The sequence below is a fragment of the Salmo trutta genome, chromosome 23, assembly GCF_901001165.1.
Source record: "Salmo trutta chromosome 23, fSalTru1.1, whole genome shotgun sequence".
Taxonomy (NCBI): domain Eukaryota; kingdom Metazoa; phylum Chordata; class Actinopteri; order Salmoniformes; family Salmonidae; genus Salmo; species Salmo trutta.
The window spans coordinates 34147959-34169405 of record NC_042979.1 but is presented as its reverse complement, the minus strand read 5'-3'; the positions used below and the strand labels follow the sequence as shown (position 1 = coordinate 34169405).

The 21447-nt window shown below is 42.3% G+C and overlaps 2 protein-coding genes across 3 annotated transcripts; both read right to left on the bottom strand.

Annotated features, from left to right (window-relative positions):
- Positions 1 to 747: 747 nt before the first annotated feature.
- LOC115159860 (deoxycytidine kinase) lies at positions 748 to 9067 on the bottom strand. 2 transcript variants are annotated; one of them, XM_029709934.1, is made up of 7 exons: positions 8802 to 9067; positions 8287 to 8402; positions 4862 to 5055; positions 3540 to 3687; positions 3231 to 3346; positions 1900 to 1999; positions 748 to 1377 (listed from the first exon to the last, which is right to left on the bottom strand). In XM_029709934.1, the coding sequence occupies exons 1-7, from the start codon at positions 8890 to 8892 to the stop codon at positions 1261 to 1263; spliced, it is 882 nt and encodes a 293-aa protein (XP_029565794.1). In that variant the 5' UTR covers positions 8893 to 9067; the 3' UTR covers positions 748 to 1260. The 2 variants fall into 2 exon arrangements, with proteins under 2 accessions (XP_029565794.1, XP_029565793.1); XM_029709933.1 differs by having other exon boundaries at positions 748 to 1354; positions 8802 to 9065.
- Positions 9068 to 9213: 146 nt separating this feature from the next.
- LOC115159862 (MOB kinase activator 1B) lies at positions 9214 to 16496 on the bottom strand. The gene is made up of 6 exons (XM_029709935.1): positions 16221 to 16496; positions 14986 to 15152; positions 14081 to 14174; positions 12308 to 12441; positions 12011 to 12174; positions 9214 to 11614 (listed from the first exon to the last, which is right to left on the bottom strand). Exons 1-6 carry the CDS (start codon positions 16232 to 16234, stop codon positions 11537 to 11539), a joined length of 651 nt encoding a protein of 216 aa, XP_029565795.1. The 5' UTR covers positions 16235 to 16496; the 3' UTR covers positions 9214 to 11536.
- Positions 16497 to 21447: the final 4951 nt, after the last annotated feature.

Below are 21447 nucleotides of genomic sequence, written 5' to 3'. Positions count from 1 at the left end.
CTCAACACTGGGGCCCCTCAGGAGTGAGTGCTTAGTTCCCTCCTGTATTCCCTGTTCACCCACGATTGCCTGTCCGCGCACGACATTAATACCATCATTACCTTTGCTAACGACACAACAGTACTAGATCTGTTCACCGAAGACGATGAGACAGCCTATAGGGAGTAAGTTAGTGTTCTGGCAGTGTGGTGCCAGGACAACAACCTCTCCCTCAATGTCAGCATGACAAGGAACTGATTGTGGAATATAGGAAACTGAGGCCGAGTACACCCCATCCACATCGCCCTTAGATCCTCAAAGTTATACAGTTGCACCATTGAGAGCATCTTGACTGGCTGCATCACCGCTTGGTATGGCAACTGCTTTGCATTTAAACATTTCCTCTCTGCATTGTTGTGAAGTAAATCAATAAGCTTTTTACTGTTGTTTACGAAGTGACAAATAAAATTTGATTTTAGAAAAGATCTGTGACGTTGAAAGAGGTCTTAAAGGAGCATAGAAGGTTTAAAGGGTTATGTGTGTGTGTGTGCATCTCAGTCACCATATCTCAACCCAATTGAACACTTATGGGAGATTCTGAGAGAGCATTTTCCACCACCATCAACAAAACACCAAATTATGGAATTTCTTGTTGCAGAATTGTGTCACATCCCTCCAATAAAGTTCCAGACACTTGTAGAATCTATGCCAAGGCGCATTGAAGCTGCTCTAGCAGCTCGTGGTCCAACACCCTATTAAGACGCTTTCTGTTGGAGTTTCTTTTATTTCGTCAGTTACCTGTATATTTCATGCACATGAAACGTTTATCTTACAAGTACACCTTTTCACCTGTGACAACCTATTTTATTTTGTAGATTATAGGCAGTTTGCTGAGCTCACACTGACCCTCCAGACCAGGTAGTGAGTACAGCTCTATCTTCTGGGCATACAGTATGCTATGCACAGCACTTCAGGTAGGCTTTGCAGGGACCTAGGGCCACAGGGAATTTTTGTTTCCACAAGAATCACACAAAACGTCCTTAGGTTCCCTCATTCTGATAGGCCTATTTTATTTTAGGTTTTCATTAAACCGTCCAAATGATCACCAATGATGAAATACATATCAATATTCTCCCCTTCTCATTCATATTGCTTAAATAACAACACCACACGCCATGAAAGTGAAATCAAGCTATACAAAATCATGCAGTGCGATACATTTAAAATTCTTTAAAAATAATATTTACAAATAATCAAAATCATTCATTACAAAAAAGCGTGTCAGGTTCCACGTCTCCTCACATCTGGCTCCCCTTCAGTGCAGGATGTGATGGTCATCAGCTGATGTTTACAAGGTACTGAGAAACTCTTTGACCTGGATGAAAAGCACATAACAAGCTGTTAGCACACAATAAATATGGATTAGCGTCAATGTAATTGGTGTGTCAGGTCAGTCTAAGCATTTGATGTGGACACAATATGGAGCAAAGCTTGGATGTGCGAGAGGATGACATACTACAACTGGACAGGAAGTGCAGGAACAATTTACCTCAATGTGTGTGTGTGTGTTCTACTAATGGCTTTTTGATATCAGTTGTAGCATCTGTGTTAACCCTCAACATAAAACGGCTACATTAGCAGCTCTTCAGGCCTCATTTCCAGAAATTAAACGTTGAGTGTGTGTGTGTGTGTGTGTGTGTGTGTGTGTGTGTGTGTGGGTATCTTTATCAACATCCCTCTACTAATAATTTGACTGTAGTCAGTGATAACAGGATGTTTTTCACTACTGCCCTCCAAACAGCATGTTTCCTTAACAAAAATACCAGCTAAATATAGTCACATCTAGCTACTTCTGAAAGACACTGCTACATTAGAAATAATGACCAATTTCCATGAAAAACAAATGGGCTATATTCTTACCTTTTCCACCATGTCCGCACCCTTGACCTTGTCAACTTTGAAATCTTCGTTAACATCTAGCGTCAGAATGGGCACGTTATTCAAATACTTATACTCCATGCTGTGGGTCAGGGCCAAGAGGGAACGGGTTAGTGACAACAACACAAGACACACACACACACACACACACACACACACACACACACACACACACACACACTGCTTATGCAATAAACTACATATTTTTTACTCAGCTCAGGCTTCTTAATGGTTGTTTCCTTGTTATTTAAAGGTTATTTCCTTTAAAGCCTGGAACTGCAGTTGCTTTTCACAACAGAAGCTGCTTGTGTTGAGAGAAAAAATAGTGTTTGATGGAAAAACAGGGGTTTGGCCCAGCCCTACTCTATTTCTTCACTCTCACAACAAAAGCAGTGAGGCAGCATCTGTTGTGAAAAGCAACTGCAGATCCGAGGCCTGATCTACAGCTTCTTTTCCCCACAGAAGCCGCCCCACTGCTTGTGTTGTGAGAGATACATGTTTTTGTTTGAACGAAAACATGTGGGTTTTGTCCAGCCATAGCCGCTGGACTGGGCTTGGGAAAGAAATGTGTTTTTGCGCTAAATCCCGCACACTCTAATGATCTTCATTGTCCCTCATATCCCCAAGCCAGCCCAGCGGCTATGGCTGGGCCAAATCCAATGCTTTTGTTCAAACTCCATTTTTTCTCATTCACAACACAAGCAGTGGGGAGGCTTCTGTTGTAAAAAGCAACTGAGGGTTTAAGCAGAAATTACTTTGTAAATTCACAGCTCACAATAAACCTTAGAAACAAGCCTGTTTCCTGTCTCATCCACCTTAATCTTGTTCCCACACTTCCACCCAAATGCATGAAGTCTGGTGGACCAACACATCAAACCTGGCCTTTGTTAGCCAATACAGAGAGATTAATTAGTTTTATCTACCAGCCAATCATGTCCCACAACACCTTCCCCCTAACCCTCCCCCGTACACTCGTGTGATTCCCTCAAATGAAATGATGACATATACTATACTCACTAGATCCCACCCATAGAATTTTATGGTCACTCCCACTATGGCCAACTTTGAGTGGTTGATATCCCAGCCTTACATGTGATGTGCGCAATAGCCTGGATACGAGGTTACATCTATCTATAAAATGTAAAAGTTTAAGCTTTTTATTTAATGCTCCTACACACACATGCGCAGACACACGTCCCTGCAACAACCCCCTCCCTTCCGTAACACTCCCTTCCTCCATCACAATACCATCAACACTCCCTCCCTTACAATACCACCAACACTCCCTCCCTTCCTCCCTCCCTCCCTCTCACCACATGGTTTTGTGCTGCAGCCAGCTCTCGTGTTTGAAGTGAAGTTTCTCCAGGTACTCCAGTGGGATGCCCTGCTCCTCCTCTCTGCCTCTCCGATGCAGCCTCTCCATGCATCTCTACACACACACAAGGACCAGTGTAATTACATTGTTACCACACAGGTATAAGTGTACCTTAATTTAATGTTTTTTTATTTCTTTTTAGCATGAGGTGTATACCAGTACGTAAAAAAACAATAGGCTACACTATATAATCGACTACAATGTAATTTAAATGTTTTGTACGGTAAGTTCCTAATTAGTTGCTGACCTCTGGTGCGGCTCGGAGGTAGATGATGCCATCCAGCTCGATGTGTTTCCCAAACTGTTCATGGAGCCAGCCGTGCCAGTCCTGGTAGATGGACCACTCTGTCTCGTTCAGACACTCACTCTCATACAGGTTTGCCGCAAAGATGTACCTGGACACAGACACAACAACAACAAAGATGTACCTGATGTCCCGTAGAGCATGGCGCTTGCAATGTCAGGGTTGTGGGTTCGATTCCCACAGGGGACCAGTATGAAAAAGGTAAGAAAATGTATGCACTCACTACTGTAAGTTTCTCTGGATAAGAGCGTCTGCTAAATGACTGAAATGCTCAAATGACTGAAATGAAACCGACACACCAACAACAAATCTGTTTCTGGACACAGACACACCAACAACAAAGATGTACCTGGACACAGACACAACAACAACAAAGCTGTACCTGGACACAGACACAACAACAACAAAGCTGTACCTGGACACAGACACAACAACAACAAACATGTACCTGGACACAGACACAACAACAACAAAGCTGTACCTGGACACAGACACAACAACAACAAAGCTGTACCTGGACACAGACACAACAACAACAAACATGTACCTGGACACAGACACAACAACAACAAAGCTGTACCTGGACACAAACAACAACAACAAAAATGTACCTGGACACAGACACAACAACAACAAAGCTGTTCCTGGACACAGACACAACAACAACAAAGATGTTCCTGGACACAGACACAACAACAACAAAGATGTACCTGGACACAGACACAACAACAACAAAGTTGTTCCTGGACACAGACACAACAACAACAAAGATGTACCTGGACACAGACACAACAACAACAAACATGTACCTGGACACAGACACAACAACAACAAAGTTGTTCCTGGACACAGACACAACAACAACAAAGATGTACCTGGACACAGACACAACAACAACAAACATGTACCTGGACACAGACACAACAACAACAAAGATGTACCTGGACACAGACACAACAACAACAAACATGTACCTGGACAGACACACCAACAACAAAGATGTTCCTGGACACAGACAACAACAACAAAGATGTTCCTGGACACAGACAACAACAACAAAGATGTACCTGGACACAGACAACAACAAAGGACAGATGAGAGTGGTGTGCTTAGAAGCAATGTTAGAGAACTATTTCCTTGGAAATAGAACTCTAAACCCTATCCTTGGTATCATATCTTAGACCTAATCCTTGGCATCCAATCAAAGACGACATGTAATGTTACCAAGGTTGACTCTCCTGGTGAGATGTCCGGTTCATCCATACCTGTCACTGTAGACGGAGCGCTCGAAGAACTGCACGGGGTTCTCTGCCTCTCTGAGCTTCCCATTGGTGGATTTCATCTGGGCGCGGACCCTACTCATGCAAGCGTATGTCTGGAAGGTGTAGGCCCATCTCTCTGGCTTCTCATACATCATCTGCAGCACGTTACCACCACTCTTCTGGGACACGGTCAGCTCCTTGGGACAAAGAGGAGAACATGGGTTTAATACTGAGGCTAAGAGAGATACAGTACCATTAAATGTACTGTATACCCTTGCACATCAAAGAATACCAACCACAGAAATACCACAGCAATACAGTTATAATCAAAGAGTAATCACAGATATATTGTGTTGTGTGTGTGTGTATATTCTGTAGTATCGCGCTGTAGGCTAACCACTACTGAGTGAACAGAGAGTGGTGCCAGGCTCTGTGTGTGTTTGTGTGTGTTTGTGTGTGTGTGTGTGTGTGTGTGTGTGTGTGTTTATCACAGGAGGTTGGTGGCACCTTAATTCGGGAGGACGGGCTCGTGGTAATGGCTGAAGCGGAATAAGTGGAAGGCTATCAAATACATTAAACAAACAGTTTCCATGTGTTGAATCCGTTCCAACCATTATTATGAGCCGTCCTACCCTCAGCAGCCTCCACTGGTGTGTATGTGGTTGGTTAGGTGGTCTAATCTGACCACAGGTTACGGAATGTGTTTCCAGTTCGGTCACTGCACACATAAGTCATCATTCAAAACCTCTCTTCAATTTCGGCATGGGTGTGGTCAGTGTAGAAACGAAGTAGCAATTTCCAGTGGTGGAAAAAGTACCCAATTGTCATACTTGAGTAAAAGTAAAGATACCTTAATAGAAAATGACTCAAGTAAAAGTGAAAGTCACCCAGTAAAATACTACTTGAGTAAAAAGTCTAAAAGTATTTGGTTTTAAATATAGTTAAGAATCAAAATTCAATGTAATTGCTAAAATATTATACTTACAAAGTATAAGTAAAAGTATAAATAATTTCAAATTCCTTATATTAAGCAAACCAGATGGAACAATTTTCTAGTTTTTTATTTATTTACGGATAGCCAGGGGCACACCAACATAATTTACAAACGAAGCATGTGTGTTTAGCGAGTCCGCCAGATCAGAGGCAGTAGGGATGACCAGGGATGTTCTCTTGATAAGTGCATGAATTTGACAATTTTCCTGTCCTGCTAAGCATTCAAAATGTAATGAGTACTTTTGGGTGTCAGGGAAAATGTATGTAGTAAAAAGTACATCATTTTAATTAGGAATGTTGTCAACAATATAAATAGTAAAGTAAAGTACAGATACCCCAAAAAACTACTTCAGTAGTATTTTAAAGTATTTTTACTTAAGTACTTTACACCACTGGCATTTCTCAATCAAAACATCCAAAGGTAGCCTGTCTGATTGTAATGGTGGTGGGAGAGTGTTGGGGATGGGCATAGTACTTATTCACCATGTGGTGTAACAATAACGTCAGAACACCTCTTGATATTACAGTATACAGTCTATCTATGTAGACTGAGGAACTGAAATAGTAGGACAGACATATTTGACATGACTGAACTGAAGATTGTGGTGGGGTGATGTATGTTGGTTGGGACAGCCTGGGTGTAGTGGTGGTCAGTAGTGGTGCCCTGCCCTATCGCCATACTCAGCTGTTCAGGGTGGGGGCCATCTTTTCCCCTGGGTGTCTATTCTAACAGACACTGACCAGTGCAGTGGGACAGATGGCAGCTGCTGTATTATTCTAAACACAGCACATACTGTACACACACACTAGACTTGGACAGTATACTGTATGTACCATATCCAGGGGGATTTAGAATACCGTAAAAAATAAAACAAAATAATAATAATAATTGGCTGTGGGGTTGCGTGCTATGCCAACGCTTAGAACTAACTATAAGTTAAAGTTGCACCGCTATTTCCTTGTTGCTAAAACTCAAATAGTTTGCCCTATTTCAGTTTATGTGACAAAATAAGATAGTATAGTGTAGAGGAATCATTGTACCATCCAAACCGCTGTGAAATATATTTTCAATAACCAATAATATTGTTGTTTCAGCTGTTTGAAGCTGGTGTACAAACCAGAAAGTAAAAGATACGAAAACAAAACTTAAGAATAGGGAGTATAGAAATAGCGCACATTGAACAGATCTACCGCTTCTTAGACTTGCTTTCAAGTAGAATAATAGGTCTATAACTCACATTTCTATGTGAATTTGGTCAGGTCGCCCAAAAAGTTACATATTGCCACTTTAACTATCTACGATGTGCCAAATAAATTATCTCCAGCTCAGGAATCCAGCTATGCATTTGGTTTTCTAACTTGCTAGATATGTGGCTAGCTTGCAAGATCATGCTTCTAGGTTACAGCAGAGAATCTGCCCACGGTAAATAAATACATTTGGAAAGAAATAGCGCCCCTTGTATGCACTGCCGGTAATACTGTATACTCCGGTATGATACAGGAACGGTATGAAGGTATTAACATCTCGATACCCCCAACCCAACCCAAACACACACACTCACTCTCAATGCACACTATCATACTCAGATGTCTCTCTTGAGATCTCTTAGGGCAGGCATGACACAGAGCTGTCTATCATGCCACAGAGCCACCACACACACAGAAAAATATGTATCTACACAACATTTCCATTTTAAATATCCGTACACCAGGGGTAGGCAACCCTATTTCTGGAGTGACGCAGGCACTTCATTTTTTTATTTAACTGACAAGGAAAACCAAAACTGTTGAATTTCCTGTTGAATCATTAAACTGATCAATGAGCCCAGTTGGTCAGGTGTGGTGCCTAGTTAGAACAATACCCTGCATTACCCGTGGCACTCCGGGAACAGGTTTGCTTACCCCTGCCGTACAACCTGACTAGATCCTGACTAGCAGCTGTCCCATTATGACAACATTCAGGGTTCCTCTCTGACTGGTTTCATCAGTTCATTCCTCCAGGGATTAATGTTATCTATGTTACATTCAAAATGGCACCCTATTCCCTAAATAGTACACTACTTACACGACTACAGCACTATGGGCCCTGGTTAAAAGTGAGCACTACATAGGGAATAGGGTGCCATTTGGGACGCAATCCTAATCTAATTTCTGATCAATTCCTGGCGTTAGCAACTGGATAGATGTGGATATGAGACCTTTAAACCACTAGGGAGGGAGCGGATAACTAACACTTCCACTTATCTACAGATCAGAAATATTCAGCCCTGATCCAGACATGTATGCATGAGCCATGTAAGAAGTGGCCAATCTTAGCATCTGAAGTTGAACTCTGCATGGGTTGGTATGTATACCGTCTCTGTGTGTGTTCATTAATCACAGGTCAAACTCATTTGAGGGATGGGTGAAAGTTCGGTCAGATAAGCATACTGTACCTCAAACTCGCTGTGTTGTGTTTGTACATTGCACCACCTGGCGATGGGTTCGGGCATTACTTCCCAGTCTTTGCTCTGCTCTTCCAGAAGGCGCACGAATGTAGATTTGCCCGCCGCTGCGGAAATGACACTAGTCAGTTTCCATTTCCACAATAACCCCGACTGCTTTACAATTTCAAGTTAAACCATATCAATATCTATTTACAATCTTTGCAGACATTTCAGTTGAAAATAACTACAGTATTGTGACTACATCTCTCACTAGAATAAAACGGAAGCCCTGGTGCGTGACATTAAACACATTGTCATTGTAATTTTAATTTAACCTTTACTTATCCTGCGCATCAGCTAGCTAACGTTAAATTAAATCATGTAATCAACAACGCTAGCTACAAGGCACGCTCTATAGTTAAACGTTTTACAGTTACGAGCTAGCTAGGGGCAGTATAGCAATTGTATTATTTTTAGCAATCCTACATCCAAGTTGGTGACCATTTTAAACTAGCGTTACTTACCAATGTTGCCTTCTATTGAAATTCGTTTTGTCTTGTTCATATTGTCGTTTAAGAGACTAGGACCTGCTCTCTTCGGCGGCGTTGGCGACATATTTTTTTAAATATTTGGTGTCGAAGGTTTCGTTACAGGTGTCTGGACTATAGTATCTTCAATTCTGATGAAATTGGTTCAGATGGCGCGTTGTGACGTTATGAAACTTTGGCGGCAACAGCTTAGTCACACTGTAAGCAGCCCATCATGGGAGTTTTCTAAAGTTTGTGGAAGGAGGGAGATCGCCCCACCTACTATTTTACTGTTTGTTGCACCACTGGTTATAACGACCTTAAATCAACGGATGTGATTTGATCAACACGAGCCATAAACATGATACTGTAGGTCTACTTTCTTCTCCAGAGAAGTGAGACAAAGATAATCTGGTCAAAGAACACCTTTATTTCCATCATAAACAGCATTCAGTATTGTACAGTTCAGTAACTTACCACCCTTAGCAAATTCATATTTACAACTCAGTCATCAGAAGATACTCTTACAGCAAGGGGAATATACAGACAGGTCACCAAATTCTGCATGTGATGAACAAGCATTTCCTTGTTCTCAGAGAAGCATGGCAGATGGCTTTGTTACTTTACCACCTTCTGATCAACACAATCATGTTAATTTTTTAAAGCTATGTCAAAATAACACATTGATATAAGAAGGAAATATGACATGGTGTAAAAGGGGGAAAGAAACAACCTCTAAAAGAGACCTAATAACATTCTTTAATATAGACTTACACCTATAAGTCCATGCCAGCTACCAAAATATGATATCAAAGCAAAATTCTGTCCATTGTTGTATTTACAGTATGGATTTCATAGCAGAAGTTAGTTGCATCTCCATATCAAATCTTCCTGAAAAGATAGTATAAAATGGCATTTAAACATATTCCATTGTACTCATGTCTTACTGCATACTATAGTAGTAGGTCTATAGTTACGTTGCTGTTATAGGACTTGTCTCAGTACCAATATCTACCACTTTAAAACCCCACTACCTCTGAATAATACACAGAAAGAAAAGCATTTGCTCCCATCTGTATGAGTGGAAAATAGTACATTATTTATACTTTGAAGAGTGGCATGACCATTATTGCATAGTAAACATTTTCATTTTGGATTCCATCCCTCTGCAGCACAGCAATACATTACTCAACAGAACTTACAAAAGGCATAGGAAATCACACTATTGAAAGAAGCATACGCTGATAGCACTGAATATGCTGTTATAGTTGACTACGTGGCTCATCACTTTAGTAACATTATATGGGAAGATAATGCAACAGAGCCTAAATGACGTAGTTCAGTACAGTTTCTAAAAGAGAAGACAGCATATTTGCCGTAAAGGAAAAACATTCAGGCAGAGGTCAGGAAACTGTTCAAAGTGCTTCATGGCTGGTAAGACAAAGGGCAAGGGAGCACCCCATCTTTGTTTATAAAAGTACAGTAACTATGGTAGCCTGAGTACCAGTCTTTTTGTGCTATCATGCCAACTCTCAGTCACTGATTGTCATGCCGAACCTGTTTGACTTGACAATGACAGCAATGGAGAAGGCAAGAGCACAAACAGATCTGGGACCAGGCTATAACTACGGTGCTCTCGGCCTCAAAGACAATATTTTACTTGTAGACTGTATGTCACCCATCAAATACAGCTTGTGCCATTACTGGTATTGTAACAGTTTAAACTACTGTAGTCGTATATAGAACTGACTTGAAAACAGACAACAACAAAAAAATGACCATATGTTGAGGCAAATTAAAACATGGACCCAAACCTCAGATTTAAATTTCTCCATTCATATTAAAGCTGCTCTTTTATAGTTACATAAAGTAACACTTCAATGGGAATCTCAGAGAAAGCCAGTGAGGGCAAATGTTCCCTTTGTAGTCACCAGTATGTTGTGCACTTATTTTGTTGTTCTGTGGGAGAGTGAGTGTGAACTAGCCTCATACTACCATCCTGAACTCGCAAGCTTACATACATATGTTTGTGTTCACTGATATATTTATGTACGCTCACAAGATGGGGATGGTAGTACGAGGCTAAGCATGAACCATAAATCAGGCACTTCGAAATAGCAACTCTGTTTGATGGATTATACCAACTCTGTTTACAGTTTATCAATGGATGTTTGATGGGTTATATATACTAACTCTATTTGGATTTTGGTTAGCCCACAATACATTAAATCCAGTCATCTCATTATACCAAGACTAGGCAATGGGGTCATTTCTTCAACCTAATGTAAGGAGTTTTGTTGCAGTTATCACCAATGTGACCAATATGCTCAAATATTTGTACAATAGTCATGTAGTCCTTTATTTCTTACATAGCCTCCATGTATGAACGTGCCAACTTTAGTGGTAGGTTTTGTAGAAGCATCTGATAAATATACACCAAATAGAGGAATCTAATAAATACCAGTGATTTCAGTTTGAGGATCGGTCCAAATGAATCCAACCATAATGAGCACATACCAGCTCAGACAGCAGTATAGTACTCCCTCATAGTCTAACCCCTTTGCCTATGACAGTGTAAGACTCTTCCTTACTTACCTGGCTTTCTTCAGAACATTTCCCCAAAGTTAGCGTATGCTATATACATATAGCCAGTGCAGAGCAGGGTAGAAGGGACATCTGTGCAAAAATAATAGTAGACTACCATAGAGTTAAAAGGATAAGTCAGTCTGGGTTTATCTGTCCTTGGTGGTCAGTTTATCAATCAGCTCCTGGAGTGGCACCAGCTCTTTCCTGTCAATCAAGTTAAACTCCTGAAAGAGAGAGGAAGACCTGGATTAAAGCAGGCGATTGCTACAGATTGGTGATGGATACATTGTAGATTGTAAAGCACTTTGAACATCTGGAAAAGCGCTACATAAACCCAATCAAGTGTTTCCATCTTTATGTCTCAGTCCTACTGTAAAAAGGGTCATTGCCTCTAGATCTTGGTCGTATACACTGAGGATAACCTGGCTGCCACTGTTTGAGTCAACATCAAATGAGCTAGCTAAAGCAGATATAAAAAGACTGGGAACCAGGTATTTCCATCTTTAACTTTTAAATGTAGCCTTGCCAGAACTACACCATTACGAATAAGGGGTAGGCCTACTGCTGAAATAATAGCCTTGGGAACCAGACTACATTGATAGTGGGCTCCGGTCCAGTACCTGAACAAAGAAGATGAAGTGTTTGAAGGAGGTGTTGAGGTGGGCCTCCTCCTGCAGCTGCATCACAGAGTCAAAGTGTTGATGGTAGATGTGGGCGTAGACCCTGAACAGGCGTTTCAGGATGGTCTTGGCCACAGACATAAAGTTCCGCCTGAATGGGACACCTTGAGGGCAAAGGTACAAAGTATATAGATTTATCAGGGTACAAAACAACTAAAGACAAATGGTGTCGCTTCACTGGAAATGCAATATATAAAGACATGGTTATGACAAAACATGATGGACATGAACTCATACCTATCTTAGACGGAAACAGTGTCTCATCATCGAGCTGGTCCTGCACCCAGGTCATTAGGTAATCAATGTACTTGGGAGCTGAGCATTTGATCGGCTTCTTGATGTTGGTTCCATCTGCCCAATGATACTCATATCTACACAAAAAAAGTTACAGTGAGGGAAAAAGTATTTGATCCCCTGCTTATTTTGTACATTTGCCCACTGACAAAGAAATTAGCAGTCTATAATTTTAATGGTAGGTTTATTTGAACAGTGAGAGACAGAATAACAACCAAAAAAATCCAGAAAAACACATCAAAAATTATATATAATTGATTTGCATTTTAATGAGGGAAATAAGTATTTGACCCCTCTGCAAAACATGACTTAGTACTTGGTGGCAAAACCCTTGTTGGCAATCAGAGGTCAGACATTTCTTGTAGTTGGCCATCAGGTTTGCACACATCTCAGGAGGGATTTTGTCCCACTCCTCTTTGCAGATCTTCTCCAAGTCATTAAGGTTGAGGCTGACGTTTGGCAACTCGAACCTTCAGCTCCCTCCACAGATTTTCTATGGGATTAAGGTCTGGAGACTGGCTAGGCCACTCCAGGACCTTAATGTGCTACTTCTTGAGCCACTCCTTTGTTGCTTTGGCCTTGTGTTTTGGGTCATTGTCATGCTGGAATACCCATCCACGACCCATTTTCAATGCCCTGGCTGAGGGAAGGAGGTTCTCACCCAAGATTTGACGGTACATGGCCCTGTCCATCATCCCTTTAATGCGATGAAGGTGTCCTGTCCCCTTAGTAGAAAAACACCCCCAAAGCATAATGTTTCCACCTCCATGTTTGATGGTGGGGATGGTGTTCTTGGGGTCATAGGCAGCATTCCTCCTCTTCCAAACACTGCGAGTTGATTTGATGCCAAAGAGCTCCATTTTGGTCTCATCTGACCACAACACTTTCACCCAGTTGTCCTCTGAATCATTCAGATGTTCATTGGCAAACTTCAGACGGGCATGTATATGTGCTTTCTTGAGCATGGGGACCTTGCGGGCGCTGCAGGATTTCAGTCCTTCACGGCATAGTGTGTTACCAATTGTTTTCTTGGTGACTATGGTCCCAGCTGCCTTGAGATCATTTACAAGATCCTCCCGTGTAGTTCTGGACTGATTCCTCACCGTTCTCATGATCATTGCAACTCCACGAGGTGAGATCTTGCATGAAGCCCCAGGCCGAGGGAGATTGACAGTTCTTTTGTGTTTCTTCCGTTTGCTGCTTGGCGATGGTCTTGTAGCCCATTCCAGCCTTATGTAGGTCTACAATCTTGTTCCTGACATCCTTGGAGAGCTCTTTGGTCTTGGTGGAGAGTTTGGAATCTGATTGATTGCTTCTGTGGAGAGGTGTCTTTTATACAGGTAACAAAATGAGATTAGGAGCACTCCCTTTAAGAGTGTGCTCCTAATCTCAGCTCGTTACCTGTATAAAAGACACCTGGGAGCCAGAAATTTGTCTGATTGAGAGGGGGTCAAATACTTATTTCCCTCATTAAAATGCAAATCAATTTATCACATTTTTGACATGCGGTTTTCTGGATTTTTTTGTTGTTATTCTGTCTCTCACTGTTCAAATAAACCTACCATTAAAATTATAGACTGATAATTTCTTTGTCAGTGGGCAAACGTACAAAATCAGCAGGGGATCAAATACTTTTTCCCCCTCACTGTACATGAATGGCAATGTATCATTATGACTTAGGCAGAAAGGCAAGCAAGTCCACACACCCACACTTACTTAGGCCCAGCAGACATGACAGGACAGCTCTCTTCAGTGCAGAAGTCTGTTATGGTGCCATAAAGCATGTTGATCTGGTTGAAGAAATCTACAGCTGTGGGCATAAAGAAAGGACATTTGGCATCATGAGGGGCATGTGAGCTGAGCTCCATAGCATTTATATCCTCCAGACAACATTCATATAGAAGAAAATAAACATAGTGTGGGATCTCAGATCTAATTAGTGTGTTGGCAGACATAGGGGACACAATAGCCCTCTCACACAATCATTCAGCCCTCCAGAGTCACCTCTCCCAATAAGCAGACTACTGGAAATTAAATCTTGCTCAGGGCCCCAGATTAGCTTGAGACACCCATGCATCCCCCTCTCAAACACACATGACCTACTATGCACATTGAAGTCAGAAGAAGAGCAGAGCTCTGAAAGTTCCACCTGTCAAACCATCATTGCCTACTATACTGAGACATGAGAAATAACAAATTGGATGTCCTTTTTCACAGACAGCTCTGACTTAGTGAGGTTAGCGTAGCCTGGTTCTCTATTTGCTAATCTCACAGCAGAAACCCAGACAGCTTGTCCGCTGAATGACTGGGTTAGGTCATCAGTGTGTCCCAGAGGAAGTGAGACATCCGCTGGACGAGTCATCCGTCTTGGTGGAAAACCAGAGACAGCAAAGAAAGCACCGACAGGGGTGGACAATCATCTCTGTTTAACATTCAATGTAGTTTTTGGTCTGGAGTTTATGTTAAAATCCTTCCCAGATACTAGGCCCAATTCTTCACTGGAAATTAACTCCTCAGCCTTGCAGACTGCTATTGAATCTGAGTAGACACTTAGAAGGGGATCAAGATTTGACACTATGTTAGTGGTGTTAAGGGGATAGAGAAGTGGATGTGTTCCTTACTGTTAACTGCCACCCACTCGTTCAAGTCTTCCCCATCGGGTAGCATGACAGCCATGCGCAAGTTCCCACTGCCCAGTGTCGCCTCGGCATGTTTCAGCAGCTCATACTGATGAGATCCCTCCGGGATGTTCTTCTTGGGCTTGAAAGTCTTGGACGACCGATTGCCACTGTGGGAGAAATTAGAATGGAAAGACAATGAAATGGATCAAGTGTGTGTGTTTCAAGTTATGTCACACGCACACAAGCACAGCCTTTCTGGCAAGCTCTAACCCCAACAATGCAGTAGTCAATAACAATGTAATACTAAAAATAACATAAGGTAGAACAAAAATATATTAACACAATATATAAAAATAAGAAAACAATATAGTAAGCAAGCATTCTATATACAGGGCCATATACTGCAAAATAAGAATAAAATACAAGGGTCAACTCAGATAGTCCGTGTAGCCATTTTGTTAGTTATGTGTGTGTGTTTCAGGCAGGGAGATAAGGGAAGTGAACTAGGGAGTGATACAGTAGGCTACTGGGTTCTTTAAAATAAAGAAATTGTTACATAATAGAAGAGCATATAATATTTTGTTCAACAAAAGCTGACTTCACACACCCTCTGAAAAAATAGCAACTGCCAAAGTACTCTCTTTGATAGTCAGCTAGTAACGTTAACAATTTGGTTAAGAATGTAACTCCAGTGTTTGACAATATTATGTCAAAGAAAAAGCACTGATTGCAAAACGTATATTTTCAGTCATAGCAAACTAGATAAGCTGCGTAGCTAGCTAACAACTAAGGCCCATTTGCTTGCATGTACTGTATGTAACGTTAGGTCGCAGGCTACCGTGATGATGCCACACATTTGCTAATTATTTAGAGAGAGACAGTCATAGCAAATTTAGCCAACTTGATAGCAATAGATAATAATAGTTATCTACTTATTATAACGTTAGCTAGCTAGCTGGACTAGTTAGACATCGTGGCATTTAACAGTACAATTCAGCGTTCGGCTACATACCTAGCTAAGTAGATAGCTAGCTAGCTAGGTAGTTAACTATCTATCCAACTAACTAACGTTACTATACACTCAGCTAGCTAGCGTTTCCATATTGTAGCTAAACTTAGCCTAGCTATATGTGTTAGCCTATAACATTTTCACGGCTGGGTATGTTAATGTTAACACGTTAGCTTGAAAAGGCAGGCACATTGAACAACATAATACGTGGGAGACGAATACTCACAATAGAAAGCTCATGTTTCTCTTCTTTATAACGTAAAAGTAGAACCTTCGTAAGACCGCTGTGTGGAGAGAGTGAAGTCAAAACAAATGCTTCCAGTGCAGTGTCAGGCTTGTCAAACTGGTCCAAATTACGGACTGTTTAAGCGGACCCTGAACTAAAACTTCGTCCTACGACTAAAATGTAGCTTTGCATCAGCGAGCTCTGTAACATCTAGCTACCTAGCCAAGATATAAAGTCGACCGCCCAAAACGTTTGCTTATCTGGATGACTGACTAGCATTACTATGAGATCTGGTAAACTGCACAGCACATTTGTTTAGAGCAAACTTCAACGATCCCTACTTGGAAATTAATTCTCGCGATAGAATCCCATTCACATTTTCATAGTACTCTACTGTCACCAGCAGAGAGCAGTGTGGAATCGTTTTTCTCTGGACATGATGGCACCAACAGACATAATTGCCCTGTTTCTTGCCGTATACTTTGCAGTATTTCATTTTTCATGTGTTATTCCTTTTTTTGTACTTTTTGTACTTTTTGTACTTTACCCTCAATTGGTAGTTACAGTCTTGTCCCATCACTGCAACTCCCATCACTGCAACTCCCCTGTGGCTCAGTTGGTAGAGCATGGTGTTTGCAATGGTGTTTGCAATGCCAGGGTTGTGGGTTCGATTCCCACGGGGGGCCAGTACGGGGGAAAAAAAAAAGATGTATGAAGTTAATTGAGATGTATGCATTCACTACTGCAAGTTGCTCTGGATAAGAGTGTCTGCTAAATGATTAAAACGTATTAAATGTATGGACTCAGGAGAGGCAAAGTTTGAGAGCCATGCATCCTCTGAAACACAACCCTGCCAAGCCACAGTACTTAGATACACTGCTCACTTAACCTGGAAGCCAGCAGCACCAATGTGTTGGAGGAAACACAACTGAAGTCATCATGCATGTGCCTGATGTGCCACAAGGAGTCACTAGCAGGATAGGACAATGACACCCTGGCTGGCCAAACCCTCCCCTAACCCAAATGATGCTTGGCCAACTGTGCACTGCCTCATGGGGTCTCCTGGTTGCAAACCTGGGTCTGTAGTGATGCCTCAAGCACTGTGATGCATTGCCTTAGACCACTGCGCCACTTGGGAGGCGTTAAAATTGTTTCTTGTTCTGTCATCGACATGAGGACCTTTTGAATGTTGCGTGCACGCACCAGTCTGATCAACCAATCTGCGCTTCGCAGCCATTCTGAAACCAAGAAATCCTAGGCTCCCTCATCTGGTTAAAAGAAGCCGGATATATTGTCCCCGTCCATTCAGCCAGCAGGGTGTTCCGTCCATCGCTCCCCGGGAGCTAAGCTAGTGGCTGTAGGTAGCCTAGTGGTTAAGAGCATTAGGCCAGTAACTGAAATGTCGCTGGTTTGAGTCCCCAAACTGACTAGATGAAAATCTGTTGATGTGCCCTTGAGTAGGGCACTCTGGATAAGAGTGTTTCTGCTAAATGACTAAAATGTAAAAAGAAAGGGAGAAGGGTTTGTTTCATGATTAACAAAACATGGTGTGATAACGACATGAACTCAAGTCCTTTTGTTCTCCCGATCTGGAATTCCTCATCATCAAATGCCGACCGCATTACCTCCAGAGATAATTTTCTTCAGTCATCATCACCCCAAGCCGACACCACGACAGCTCTCACGGTACTACACGTCCAATTTGCTGTCTGTGAAAAAGGACGTCCAATTTGTTATTTCTCATGTCTCAGTATAGTAGGCGATGATGGTTTGACAGGTGGAACTTTCAGAGCTTTGCTCTTCTACTGACTTCAATGTGCATAGTAGGTCATGTGTGTTTGAGAGGGGGATGCATGGGCGTCTCAAGCTAATCTGGGGCCCTGAGCAAGATTTAATTTCCAGTAGTCTGCTTATCGGGACAGGCGACTCTGGAGGGCTGAATGATTGTGTGAGAGGGCTATTGTGTCCCCTATGTCTGCCAACACACTAATTAGATCTGAGATCCCACACTATACTTTTCTTTTCTTCTATATGAATGTTGTCTGGAGGATATAAATCCTCTGGAGCTCAGCTCACATGCCCCTCATGATGCCACATGTCCTTGTTATTTCTTTATGTCCACAGCTGTAGATTTCTTCAACCAGACTATGTGCAAACTGGAAACCGCATATTCTGAGGCCGCATTTATTGTAGCTGGGGACTTTAATAAAGGAAATCGGAGGAAAACTCTACTGAAATTCTATCAACACATTTCCTGTGCTACATGCACATCAATAACTCTGGATCATTGCTACTCTCCCTTCCGGAACGGCTACAAGGCCCTCACCTGCCCTCCCTTTGGCAAGTCAGATCACGCCTCCATTCTGCTCCTCCCCACCTATAGGCAGAAACCTAAGAAGGAAGCTCTTGTGGTAAGGACTGTTCAATGTTAGTCTGACCAATCAGAATCTATGCTTCAAGATTGTTTTGATCACACGGACTCTGAAATGTTCAGAGAGAAAAGTGACGACATTTACACTGACTCAGTGACTGGGTTCATTGGGAAGTACATAGAGGATGTTGTTCCTACTGTGATGATAAGAACTTATCCAAACCCAAAAACGTGGATAGATCGCAGCATTTGCGCGAACCATCGCATTTAACCATGGCAAGGTGACTGGGAACATGGACATGTACAAACTGACCAGCTATGACCTCCGTAAGGCGTTTCACAGACAAAACGACAGTACAAGGTGGAGTCACAATTCAACGGCTCAGACACTGAATAAAAATATAAAAGCAACATGCAACAATTTCAGTTCATATAAGGACATCAGTCAATTGAAATAAATACATTAGGCCCTAATCTATGGATTTCACATAGGCCCACCTAGGCCCACCCACTTGGGAGCCAGATCCACCCATTGGGGAGCCAGGCGCAGCCAATCAGAATTAGTTCTTCCCTACAAAACGTGTTTATTACAGACAGAAATACTCCTCAGCAACCCCATCCCCCTCCTCAGATGATCCCGCAGGTGAAGAAGCCGGATGTGGAGGTCCTGGGCTGGTGTGGTTACACGTGGTCATCAGTTGTGAGGCCAGTTGGATGTACTGCCAAATTCTCTAAAAATAAATCGGAGGTGGCTTATGGTAGAGAAATTAACGTTCAATTCTCCTGCAACAGCTCTGGTGGACATGCCTGCAGTCAGCATGCCAATTGCATGCTCCCTCTAAACTTGAGACATCTGTGGTATTGTGTTGTGTGACAAAACGGCACATTTTAGTGTTGCCTTATATTGTCCTCAGCACAAGGTGCACCTATGTAATGATCATGCTGTTTAATCAGCTTCTTGATATACCACACCTGTCAGGTGGATGAATTATCTCGGCAAAAGAGCAATGCTCACTAACAGGGATGTAAACATTTTAGAGAAATAAGCTTTTTGTGCAGATGGAATGTTTCTGGGAACTTTTATTTCAGCACATGAAAAATGGGACCAACACTTTACATGTTGCGTTATATTTTTGTTCAGTTTATGTGGCAGGGAACCCAGACAATCACGGATGATAAATGGAAAGCCAGTCACTTCGCGGACACCGAAGCCTCCCTCCCAGACAAGCTAAACACTTTCTTTGCCCGCTTTGAGGAAAACAATATAGAACCGCCGATGCGGGCCTCCGCCGTTCACGAGAACAGTGTGCTCTCATTTTCCATGGCCGACCTGAGTAACCCTCTGGTAACCCTTGCAAGGCTGCCGGCCCAGACGGCATCCCAAGCCGCATCCTCAGAGCATGTGCAGACCAGCTAGCTGGAGTGTTTACAGACATATTCAATCTCTACATATCCCAGTCTGCTGTCCCCACTAACGTCAAGATGTCCACCATTGTTCCTGTAACTAGAAAAACGAAGGTAACTGAACTAAATGACGATTGCCCCGTAGCACTAACTTCTGTCATGAAGTTCTTGAGAAGCAAGTTAAAGACCATGTCATCTCCATCTTAACTGGAACCCTAGACCCACTACAATTTGCCAAACTGGACTCAGAGCATTTCGTATTATTCTGTACGTAAATCCGAAACGTTCCATTTAGTATGATATGTTTCATTTTGTATGGTACGTTTTAATTTCTGTATGACCATCACCAATTTCGTATGATATGTTTCGAGTTACAATTTGTTTTATATGTTATGAATTTTCAAAATGTACAATATGTTATGAATTTGCAAATGTACAATATGTTACAAATTTGTGGGACATATGATACATTGCTATTTTGCAAAACGTATGGTATGTTACGAATTCTAACTAGGTGGCTAACGTTAGCAAGGCCAGGGGTTAGGGTTAGGGGTTAGGGTTAAGTTTAGGAGTTAGGTTAAAGGGTTAAGGTTAGGGGAAGGGTAAGCTAACATGTTAGGTAGTTGTAAAGTAGCTAAAAAGTAGTTGAAAAGTTACAACCTTTGGGTTTGCGTTATACTCTTACCAATCCACCCCGACCAACCACCCTACTTTCGTTTTTGCCTTAAGTAACAATCTCTCTTATGTAACCATTCAAAATGTAACATATCATACTAAATGGAGTAACTCAGATTCACGTACAGAATAATACAAAATGCTCTGAGACCGGGTTGAATTTGCATACCGCCCCAACTGATCCACGGATGATGCAATCGCCATTGCACTGCACGCTGCCATATCCTACCCGAATAAGGAATACCTATGTAAGAATGCTGTTTATCGACTACAGCTCAGCCTTCAACACCATAATGCCCTCCAAGCTCATCACTAAGCTCAGGGCCCTGGGTCTGTATCCCTCCCTGCGCAACTGGGTACTTGACTTCCTGACGGGCTGACCCCAAGGGGTGAAGGTAGGCAACAACACCTCCACCACGCTGATCCTCAACATGGGGGACCCACAGGGGTGCGTGCACAGCCCCCTCCAGTACTCCCTGTTCACCCATGACTGTGGCCAAGCAGGTCTCCAACTCAATCATCAAATTTACTGATGACACAACAGTGGTAGGCCTGATTACCAACAACGACGAGACAGCCTACAGGGAGGAGGTGAGAGCCCTGGTGGAGTGGTGCCAGGAAAAAACCTCTCCCTCAAGGCCAACTAAATGAAGGAGCTGATCGTAGACAACAGGAGACAGCAGAGAGAGCATGCCCCCATCCACATTGATGGGGCCACAGTGGAGAGGGTCAAAAAGCGATGACGTGCAGGAGCTTGCAGGGATTTGTAGTCTTGCA

What these genes read in the sequence shown, in the direction of transcription:
- LOC115159860 (XM_029709934.1), bottom strand. Translation starts at nt 8,892, where the DNA reads ATGTCGCCAACGCCGCCGAAGAGAGCAGGTCCTAGTCTCTTAAACGAC. An exon ending in TTCAATAGAAGGCAACATTG is followed by an intron (nt 8,403 to 8,801) that starts GTAAGTAACGCT and finishes TCATTTCCGCAG; the next exon opens with CGGCGGGCAAATCTACATTC. An exon ending in CACAACACAGCGAGTTTGAG is followed by an intron (nt 5,056 to 8,286) that starts GTACAGTATGCT and finishes CTTTGTCCCAAG; the next exon opens with GAGCTGACCGTGTCCCAGAA.
- LOC115159862 (XM_029709935.1), bottom strand. An exon ending in GTCATGTCTGCTGGGCCTAA is followed by an intron (nt 12,442 to 14,080) that starts GTAAGTGTGGGT and finishes TTTTTTGTGTAG; the next exon opens with ATATGAGTATCATTGGGCAG. An exon ending in ACTTCATCTTCTTTGTTCAG is followed by an intron (nt 11,615 to 12,010) that starts GTACTGGACCGG and finishes TCTCTCTTTCAG; the next exon opens with GAGTTTAACTTGATTGACAG.